Consider the following 8,958-nt stretch of genomic DNA (forward strand, 5'->3'; position numbering starts at 1 on the left):
GGAGAGGGAGGGCTGGAGGGGCAGGCACAGGAGGTGCAGGGCGAGGGGCGCGAGTGCATGAGTGCCCGACCTCCCGGCGCCGGCTGCGCTGCGTGTGTATGTGTGTGATGCGTGGCATGCGGCTGAGCCGTGCGCCATCGGCCCCCTGCCGGGCTGCCCCCCCGCAGGAAGTGCTACTACCCGGGAGCGCTGGCGCTGTACGCCGAGCTGGACCGCTGCTTTGCGCGGCGATACCAGGCGGCGCTGCACCGCCTGCGCATGCAGCAGCGACGGCACCCCGTGGTGCTGCCCGGCGCGCCGCTGGGCACGCTGGGCACGGCGGCCACGGTGCCCACCAGCGGGGATGCCAGCGGATGCGAGGACGACCCGGCCGGCGGGTCGCCGCGGGCGCAGGATGCGGATGCCACGCCGCCGCCGGAGCCCTCCTCGGAGCCCACCTTCTCGTGGGGGCGCTCGTTTGGGCGCACCGAGAGCAGCAGCGGGGCTGCGGCAGCCGCGGCGGCCGCCGCAGAGCAGGCCGCAGCCGCGGCCGCTGCCCCAGGCCAGGCAGGAGCAGCAGGGGGAGGCTCGGCGCCAGACCTGGCGATGGCTGCGTCCATCGGCGCCCGACCCACGCCCCCCATCCCCGTGCCCGTGCTGCGGCACAACAGCAGCGGCGGCGGCGGCGGCGGCGGAGGCAGCCTTGGGCGGCCGCCACGCTCGCCGCGGCCGGGGCCCGCGCCGCCGCGGCGGGCGGCTGTGCTGGGCATGTCGCCGCAGAGCTCCCGCCAGCTGCCCGCGGGCGAGCCGCTGCTGTCTCCCAGCGGCATGTCGCCGCAGAGCAGCAGCGGCGCGCTGCTGGGGCCGGACGATGGCGGCAGCAGCCTGGCGGGCAGCACCTGGGGCGCCAGCAGCCTGCAGACGCAGGCGCCTCGCGGCGCCAGCGGCACCGCGGAACTGGCCGACACGCTGACCTCCCGCCTGCGCCCGCTGGTCACCAGCGCCAGCGGCGGCGGCCCGCTGTCGCGTCACGCCTTCACCCAGCAGCGCAGCCTCAGCGGCGGCAGCGAGGGGCTGGTCGGGCCGCAGCCGCAGCCGCCGTTTGCGTCGGTGCAGCCGCACCAGGAGGGCAGCAACCTGGTCTTCCTGTCGGCCCGCCCCGAGTCCTACAAGGCAAGGCGCAAGCGGGTGTCAGCATGCGGGGCGCGCCACCCACTGCCTGCCTGCCCGCCTGCCTACCTGGCTGCCTGGCGTCGCATGGTGGCGCTGGCCGGCAGCCACGCCTGCCTCGCCGCAGCGGCAGCGCTGGCGCCTGGCCCCCGCGCGCCGCCTGCCTGTGCTGCCAGCCGAGCCTGCCTGCTGCACCCTGCCCGCCCGCCCCACCCTGCTTCCGAGCGCAGGGCATGACTGAGAGCGAGGCGTACCGCAAGTACTTCCAGCCCTTTGTGCAGCGCGGCGACCTGGACACCAGCCCCACCATGCTGCTGGGAGCCATGGCCTCGGGTGCGGGCGCCTTGTGTATTTGAGGGGTTGCCTGGGCCTCAGGGGTTGCCTGGGCCTCAGGGGTTGCCTGGGCCTTGGGGGGCGCCTGGGCCTGAGGGGGAGGCGCGGCTCCAGCCGTGGGACTGCAGGCGGGGTGCGCTTGCACGGGCCAGCCACAGCTGCCTGGTGGGCACGGCACGGGCAACGCTGAGCGGCGGCGTGATGCGTGGGCTGCCTGCAGGCCCAAAGGCGCTGCTGCAGTGGCTGGGCGTGGTCACCTGGTTCCCGGCGCTGGCGCCCCCAGAGGACAACAAGACCGCGGTGGCAGGTGGGCGCGGCCCTGCTGGGCCGGCGGGCGGCTGCGGCGGGCCGGCTGCCGCCAGCTGGCAGTGCCCCCCTCGCCGCCACACAACAGAGCACCCCTCCTGGGGTCGGCACGTGCTGATGGGCCGGGGCGATGTGACCTCCTTACCCCTCCCACCCTGCCCCGCCCCGCCGCGCCCCCGTCCTGTGCAGCGCTGTACCAGCAGCTGGCGGCCAAGAAGCTGAGCCGGTTCCGCGAGTACGCCGCCATCTACCCCGAGGCCTGCTTCGTGCTCATCGGCGACAACGGCCAGGTGTGCGGCGCCGCACATTGGGCGGTGTGCCTTGGCTCCCTTGCAGGCCCGCCGCCCGGGCCACGGCATGCACTGCACACCGGGCCGGCAGGCTGCACTGACCTGCTCTGGTTGAGCCAGTGGCCGCCGCGCAGCCTCGCACCCGCCGTAGCAGCCGTGCGCCAGCTCAGCGCCTCACAAACCCCGCACCCTGCCTCCCGCCGCCCCCCGCAGGGCGACCTGCTGTGCGCCGAGATCCTTTGGTCCTCCATGCGCCAGAACCTGCCCCCCGGCCAGCGCAGCCGCCTGCTGGCCTGCCTCATGCACAAGGTGGTGCCCACAGGTGAGGGGCGGGGAGGGGCAGGGCAGGGCGGGGGGGGCGCGGCAGCAGACAGCGCGGCAGCAGACACAGCGGCAGGCAGGCGGGGGCTGGTGGCCGGGCAGGCAGGCACCGCCATCCAGCTGGTGCCCCCCTGCCACTGCCTTACTCTGTTCCCTGGCATGCCCCCCCCCCCCCACCCCACACACACACCGCTCCCGCCGCAGGCCACTCCTACTCGATGCTGCGCAGCAGCAAGACGGTGAAGACGCAGTGGCACGCCTCCTGGCAGCAGCGGGGCATCCACTTTGCCAAGAGCCACGTGGGCATGGCGCTGCAGGTGCGCACCGGGCGGCAGGCGGTGGGCCGGATGGCGCGGCTGGGCTGGCTGGCTGGCTGGCTGGCCGCGGGTGTCACTCGTGCGGCTGGCTAGGGACCCCAGCACTCTGCACCTTGCTCCCACTGCTGCTCATTCACCCACCACGCTCGCACCCCACCCACCCAACCACCCCCCGCCTCAGGCGTACGAGGACGGGCTGCTGACCAGCGAGGCCCTGCATCGCGTGTGCATCGCCGCCGCCGCCGACTTCCGCCGCGTGTGGGCGCGGTACGGCGAGCGCCACGCGGGGCGCAACCTGGGCAAGGCGCTCAAGCACCTCAACGCGGGTGGGTGTGTGGGCTGGAGCGGCTGGGAGTGGCTGGAGTGGGGCAGGGGAAGTCGGGGCAGCGCCTCCTGTCCCTGCACCTCGGTGGTTGCAGCGGCCTCGCCCTGCACATGCCGCACATGGCCTGCCCTCATGGTTCCCGGTTCGCACGCGCCCTGCCGCCTGCTTGACGCCTGCTGCCGCCCCCCGCCCGCCTGCCCCCTCCCCTCCCCCTGCAGACCTGCGTGCCGCCAACTACGTGCTGCCGCCGCGGCTGCAGGTGCCGCCGCTGGCCATCCCGGGGCTGGCGGAGGGCGAGTCGCTCAAGGGCAGCCGCCTGCCGCCGCCCTCGCCGGCCCGCTCAGAGGCACTGTCAGACATGTCTGGCTTTGGCTTTGGGCAGGCAGTGCTCAGCTGAGCCTGTACCTGCACCTGCACCTGCACCTGCATGCATCGATGCAGCTCGCCTTTTGGATGCAGCTCGAACTGTACTTGCTCCGTGGACGCCATTCCCACAATTTTGACCATCCTTCCTCCTGGCACCGTCGGCATTGCCGCCGGCCGAGCACCCTACCCAGCTTTTTGGTTCCATGCTGAGTGCAGACCCCCCCATTTCATGATGCTCCCTTTCCTAAGCTGCCTCCCTGCCTACCTATGGCCGCCACATTGCTCTCGTACCTCCTACTTCTTCAGTGCAGCCTGGATGCTGGACCGCACTTGCATGCTGTATGTAGACTTGTACGTAAACCTGAACAACCAGCTGAGGGCTGGCAGCACACGCCCAAGCAGAGCGGCAGGACGGGAAGCTGCGGGTGGCGGGGACCGCACATGTGCGCCGCCATGCTTGACCGGCTTGTCCATTGTTTCTGGATGCATGCAACCCTTGCGAAATCATCCCCATCAGATCCTGCTGGGCCACGCTGCCAGCTGTTGCCGTTTGCTCAGGCAGGCCTGTTTATTCTTCGCCTTTCCTCCACCCCCAAACTCAGTTTCAGGCCACTGGAATTAAGTGCATTTGATGTCATTTGGTCTGTGGGGCCTCTAGAGTTGCTGGAGGGCGGCGCCGAGCCCTGAGGTCAACACCAGCTGTGCCCTGCGGTAGTAGCCTGCAGACCATGGCTGCTTCGGCCACAGTCCTGCAGGCACTCCACATAACTTTGTCATCCATCCATGTCTCTGGCGCCTCCCGGGCAGCATCCTCCCGAAGTTGCGCGGCCCTGCGTCCACCACCCCTTGCACACACCCTCAGCCAGCAGCCTGTGCGCCATGGACGCTCCCAGCGGCGCCCCGCGGCCTACCAGGTGGTGGAGGCCGCACAGGCGGACAAGCCGCGCGGCAGGAATCCGGCGGTGAACCTCAGCGGCGGCGGCAGCAGCGGCGGCAACCCCGCCTGGCAGCCCCTGGTGGCGGCTCTGGACAGGCGCCAGCCTGAGGCTGCCTGGAAGGAGTTCATGCGGCTGCTGGAGCAGGGTATCCTGCCGCCCATCGCCGTCTGCGACCGCCTGATCTATGGTGCGCCCCTGCCCGCCCCGCCTCGATGCGCCGCTGCCGGTGGCGGCTTCACAGCTGGCAGCAGCAGGAGCACCTCACGTGGCTTTGTGATTGGGGCCACAGCCATTCGCCGCCAGCCACGTCACTGCCAGCCACGTGCCCATGCCGCTTCTCCTGCCCACTGCTCTCACCAGCGTCTTGCCGTGCCGTGCCCCCGCGCCATGCCGCCCGCGCCTGCAGCCCTGTGCGGCCGGCGGCGGTTCCAGGAGGCATGGCGCGCGTACGCCGCCACCACGCCCGCGGGGTACAGCCTGCAGTACAACACGTACCAGGCTCTCATCACCCTGGCGCTCAAGGTGTGCGGGGCTGGCGGCTGGGGCATGCACAGCTGGTCTGCGGCTGGCGGGCAGGCGGGCGCGCTGCAGGCGGATGATGGGCGGTGGCGGCAGGCGGCTGCACCCAGCCCTCCTGCACCACGGCTCTCCACCGTCACCTCACCCCCCCACCCCACCAGCAGGCCGGCGACCTGGATGCGGCGGTGGATGCGTTCCGCGACATGCAGGCGGGCGGGCGGGCGGCCAACGTTGTCACCTACTGCGGCCTCATCTCGGCGCTGGGGCGGGAGCGGCGGCGGCGCGGCGTGCGCTACGCCCAGACCGCGCACGAGCTGTGGGGGGAGCTGGCGGGCAGCGGCACGCAGCTGGACGCCGCCGCCTTCCGCACAGGTGGGAGGCTGGCGCCGCGGGGCACCAGGCCCAGCCTGCCGGGCTGCCCAGGCTGCGCCTCGGCTGGGCAGCCCGGTGGCTCCACTCCCCGGCACGCAGCCCCCTGCCACCACCACCATTTCCCATACCCTGGCCGATCCTCCCCGCCGCCGCCGCCGCGCCTGCAGGCCTCAAGGCGTGCGTGGATGTGGGGCGGCTGCGCGAGGCGGAGCGCCTGCTGCAGCGCATGGCGGCGGCGGGGGCGCCCCCCGACGTGCGCGCATACAACATACTGTTGGCGGGGCACGGCCGGGCGGGCGCCACGGGCGCCATGGCGCGCCTCATGCAGCGCATGGCGGCGGGGGGGGTGCAGCCCAGCGCCGTCACTTACAACACCCTGGTGGACGGGTATGTGCGGGCGCGAGACCTGGCCGGCGCGCGCGGCGCGGCGGAGCGCGCCGCTACGGCGGGGGTGGCACTGGATGTGTGGACCTACAGCACGCTGATCAAGGGATATGTGCAGGTGGGTGGCGGTGGGGGTGGTGCGCGTGTGGTGCCGTGTTGCTGTGGGCGGGTGCAGCGCTGGTGTGGCGTTCTGGTGGGCAGGAGCAGCGCTGGTGTGGTGGTGGCGTTGGGCTGGTGTCGCTCACAGCCTCCCTCCTTTTGCTCGCACTGGCAGGCGGGCCAGCTGGCGGCGGCGGAGACGGTGCTGGGTGACATGGCGGCGGCGGGTGTGCAGCCCTCCTGCGTCACCTACACCACCCTGGTGGATGGACACGTGCGCGCCGGCGACATGCAGGCAGCCCGGCGGCTGGTGCAGGCCATGCGCGCCGCGGGGCAGGCGCCCAACGCCCTCACCTACAACACACTGCTGCGCGGCTACGCCGCCCAGGCGGCCTCCGCCTCGGCGGCCGCCGCGGGCGACGGCGGCGGCGGCGCGGCGGCGCCCGGCTCGGTGCCGCCCGCGGGCGAACCCGCCGCCCTGGCTGCCGCGCTGGCGCTGCTGCGCGACATGCAGGGCCAGGGCGTGGCCCCCACCGCCGACACCTTCAACACCCTCATGGCGGCGGCGGTGGCGGCGGGGCAGTTCCAGCTGGCGCTGGACCTGGCGGGCCGGCTGGCCGCCGCGGGCCTGCGCCCCGACGGCCTCACCTACACCACCCTCATCCATGCCCACGGCCGCCTGGGCCAGGCGTCGGCGGCGGCGGCGGCGTTTGAGGCGCTGCTGCGCGACCGCTCCGCGGCGGCAGACCTGCGGGCGTACAACGCGCTGGTGGACGCGCTGGCGCGCAACGCAGACATGCCGGCGGCGGAGCGCATGCTGGCGTCCGCCGCGGAGCTGGCCAGCAAGCAGGGTGGGTGGGTGCGGGAAGGGCGGAGGGCGGAGGGCCGGGGGCAGCGAGGGTAGCTGGTGCTGCTGCTGGTTGCCTGCCGGCCTGCTGGGGCTGGTTGGCCCGCTGCTGCTGCTGGGCGCTGCTGGGCGTGCTCTGCCGCAGCTGGCCCACATCTGCCGCTGCAGGCCCACTGGCATGTGTGCCTCCCGTCTGCCCTGCCCCCCACCCTGGCAGGCCTGCCGCCGCCGGTGGAGGCGTTTGGTGCGGTGGTTGCGGGCTACGCGCGCCAGCTGCTGGTGGCGCCCGCCGTGGCCACCGTCAAGCGCTTCCACGCAGCGGGCGGCAGCCCCGATGCACAGATGCTCGACATACTGGCCAACATCGCCATCCGGGCGGGCGACTACAAAGTGGCGATGCAGGTGGGTGTGGCGGCAGGCAATGTGCGCTGGCGCGCAGGCACGGGCCCGGGTGCCGGCAGGCTCGGGGGCAGGCTCGGGGGCGGTCAGCGCCTCGCCGACGGCACCCCAACAGTCTCACCTGCCCTGCGTGCGTGCCTGCCTGCCTGCCCCCAGGCCGTGCGTGCCCTGGAGCTGGTTGGTCGCGAGGTGGACAAGGCCAAGTATGCGGCGCTGCTGGAGGAGGTTCGGGCGCGGCAGGGCGACGCGGCGGCGGCGGCAGACCGCCCGCAGCACAACCGCACGTGGGCAGCGTACCAGCGGCGGCGCGAGGCGCGGCAGAAGAACGTGCAGCTGGAGCGGTTCAAGTTCTGGCTGGGTGGGTGGGGCGGGAGGGAGGTGGGCGCAAGATGTGGGGCAGCTGGTTGCCTGCGCAGCCAGCTCTGATACTGGTGGTGGTGGTGGTGGTGGTGGTGGTGGGCTCAGTGTGGTGCGCAGGCCACCCTGTGAGGTCGCCCCACCCAGCAGGGGCTGAGCGACACCCCCCGCCGTGTGCCGCAGGCCTGCCCAACAGCTACTACAGCAGCAGCGACTCGGAGGCCGACTTCTCCGCCACCGCCGGCAGCTCAGCTGGCGGCGAGTATTCGGCCTCAGCTGAGGAGTGGGAGGAGTGGGAGCAGCGGCAGTGGCGGCAGGGCCAGTGGTGACGCAGCAGCCCTTCCCGCCCTTGGCCCCTGCCCACCTAATTTTTCCGCGTATCCGTCATTCTTTTCGCCACTCATACAGTGCGCCTTCAGCGCACCACATTTCATTTCTTCAGCCCCAGCAGTTTTGCCCGCTCTCGGGTTCCTAAGTCGCAATATTCAGTGCCAGTCATGCCTCGAGTTTACGCACCTACTAATCAAAACACACCCACGCACACTGTGCCGCTCTGTAAGCCTCCTCCAATGTACCGCAAGTCTAAGCCGGCATTCACTGCCGCTGCTGGGCGGCGCCGTCGCTGCCGACGCTGCGCTCTGCCCACTCCAGCGCGCGCTCCACCTCCTGCCGCGTAAAGCCGTAGCGGTTGAGCTGCCTCAGCAGCTGCTTGCCGTCGCACTCGCCCAGGCCCAGGTAGGCGCACACCTGGCTGCGCCGCCACGCCACATTGCCCCCCTGCGCAGCACAGCGCCACAGCAGAGCGCGGCATGGGCGAGTGCAGGCAGCAACCGGCTGGCGGCGCATGCCCACACAGCGCCCAACTGTGCAGCTCTTAGTGCTGCTCACTCCCCTCCTCCCCTGCAAACCCCTCCTCCCTGTGCGCCAGCCAGGCTGCCCACCCACCCGGGCATGCAGCTCCGCCACCAGCCCCCAGCTGAGCAGGTGGTGGCGCTCAAAGAGCTGGCGCTGCGGGTCGCTGCGGCGTGGAGCCGCCAGCGCGGCGCGGATGGTGGCCGCAGCCGCATGCTCCACCCCCACATTGCCCTGGTCGTGGTGCCTGCACGGCCGCATGCGCGGGGAGAGACACCACACAGCCCAGCCCACACAGTCAGTCAACAGGCGGCCCGCTCGCCACCCCCAGCAAGCCCTGCCGTGGCAGCGGCAGGCCAGGCCAGGCCAGGCCAGGCCACGCCCACTCACTTGGTCGCCGCGGCGGCGGTGGCCAGGGGCGAGGGCAGGAAGGCGTGCAGGCAGCCCGGCAGGCGGTCGTCGAGCGTGCGGCGCGCCTGGCGGCCAGCCACATCGGGATCCAGCAGCAGCAGCAGACCGCCGCGGTAGCGCTGCGCCGCCACCGCCAGCTCCTGCAGCCGGGGGACCAGTGGCACAAGGGCGCAGGCTGGTGTGTGGCAAACCGACAAACAGGAGGGCTGGCTGGTGGGGTGAGGCCGGGAAGCGGTGCCGGCATCTCAAATGCATGTGTGCCGCTGGCGGTGGATGCTTGCCTGCAGCACGGCGGGGCTGTCTGCTGCAGTGGAGGTGCCCAGCACATACACGTCTGCGCCAGGCACCGCTCGCTCTCACTGCCTGCATGTCG

General features: G+C 72.3%; 3 protein-coding genes across 3 annotated transcripts in view; 2 read left to right on the top strand and 1 right to left on the bottom strand.

The window, feature by feature from the left end:
• Nucleotides 1-3,438, top strand: part of CHLNCDRAFT_142395 (expressed protein) — a gene marked incomplete at both ends in the record, with an annotated part of 5,036 nt that extends 1,598 nt beyond the window's left edge. The window contains 8 exons of the mRNA XM_005850126.1: nucleotides 168-1,167; nucleotides 1,380-1,482; nucleotides 1,703-1,789; nucleotides 1,978-2,078; nucleotides 2,292-2,400; nucleotides 2,604-2,716; nucleotides 2,898-3,042; nucleotides 3,260-3,438. Coding sequence (XP_005850188.1) covers nucleotides 168-1,167; nucleotides 1,380-1,482; nucleotides 1,703-1,789; nucleotides 1,978-2,078; nucleotides 2,292-2,400; nucleotides 2,604-2,716; nucleotides 2,898-3,042; nucleotides 3,260-3,438 — 1,837 coding nt within the window. The remainder of the gene's footprint in view (nucleotides 1-167; nucleotides 1,168-1,379; nucleotides 1,483-1,702; nucleotides 1,790-1,977; nucleotides 2,079-2,291; nucleotides 2,401-2,603; nucleotides 2,717-2,897; nucleotides 3,043-3,259) is intronic.
• Nucleotides 3,439-4,054: 616 nt separating this feature from the next.
• On the top strand, nucleotides 4,055-6,623 carry CHLNCDRAFT_34493 (hypothetical protein; the record flags this gene model as incomplete). The annotated part of the gene is made up of 5 exons (XM_005850127.1): nucleotides 4,055-4,532; nucleotides 4,752-4,867; nucleotides 5,029-5,236; nucleotides 5,404-5,738; nucleotides 5,895-6,623. Exons 1-5 carry the CDS (start codon nucleotides 4,136-4,138, stop codon nucleotides 6,621-6,623), a joined length of 1,785 nt encoding a protein of 594 aa, XP_005850189.1. The 5' UTR covers nucleotides 4,055-4,135.
• Nucleotides 6,624-7,916: 1,293 nt separating this feature from the next.
• Nucleotides 7,917-8,954, bottom strand: CHLNCDRAFT_142397 (hypothetical protein; the record flags this gene model as incomplete). Its single annotated transcript, XM_005850384.1, has 4 exons — nucleotides 7,917-8,099; nucleotides 8,268-8,421; nucleotides 8,565-8,725; nucleotides 8,946-8,954. The coding sequence occupies 4 exons, from the start codon at nucleotides 8,952-8,954 to the stop codon at nucleotides 7,917-7,919; spliced, it is 507 nt and encodes a 168-aa protein (XP_005850446.1).
• Nucleotides 8,955-8,958: the final 4 nt, after the last annotated feature.

This window comes from Chlorella variabilis (genome assembly GCF_000147415.1).
Source record: "Chlorella variabilis unplaced genomic scaffold CHLNCscaffold_4, whole genome shotgun sequence".
NCBI classification, from domain to species: Eukaryota; Viridiplantae; Chlorophyta; class Trebouxiophyceae; order Chlorellales; family Chlorellaceae; genus Chlorella; species Chlorella variabilis.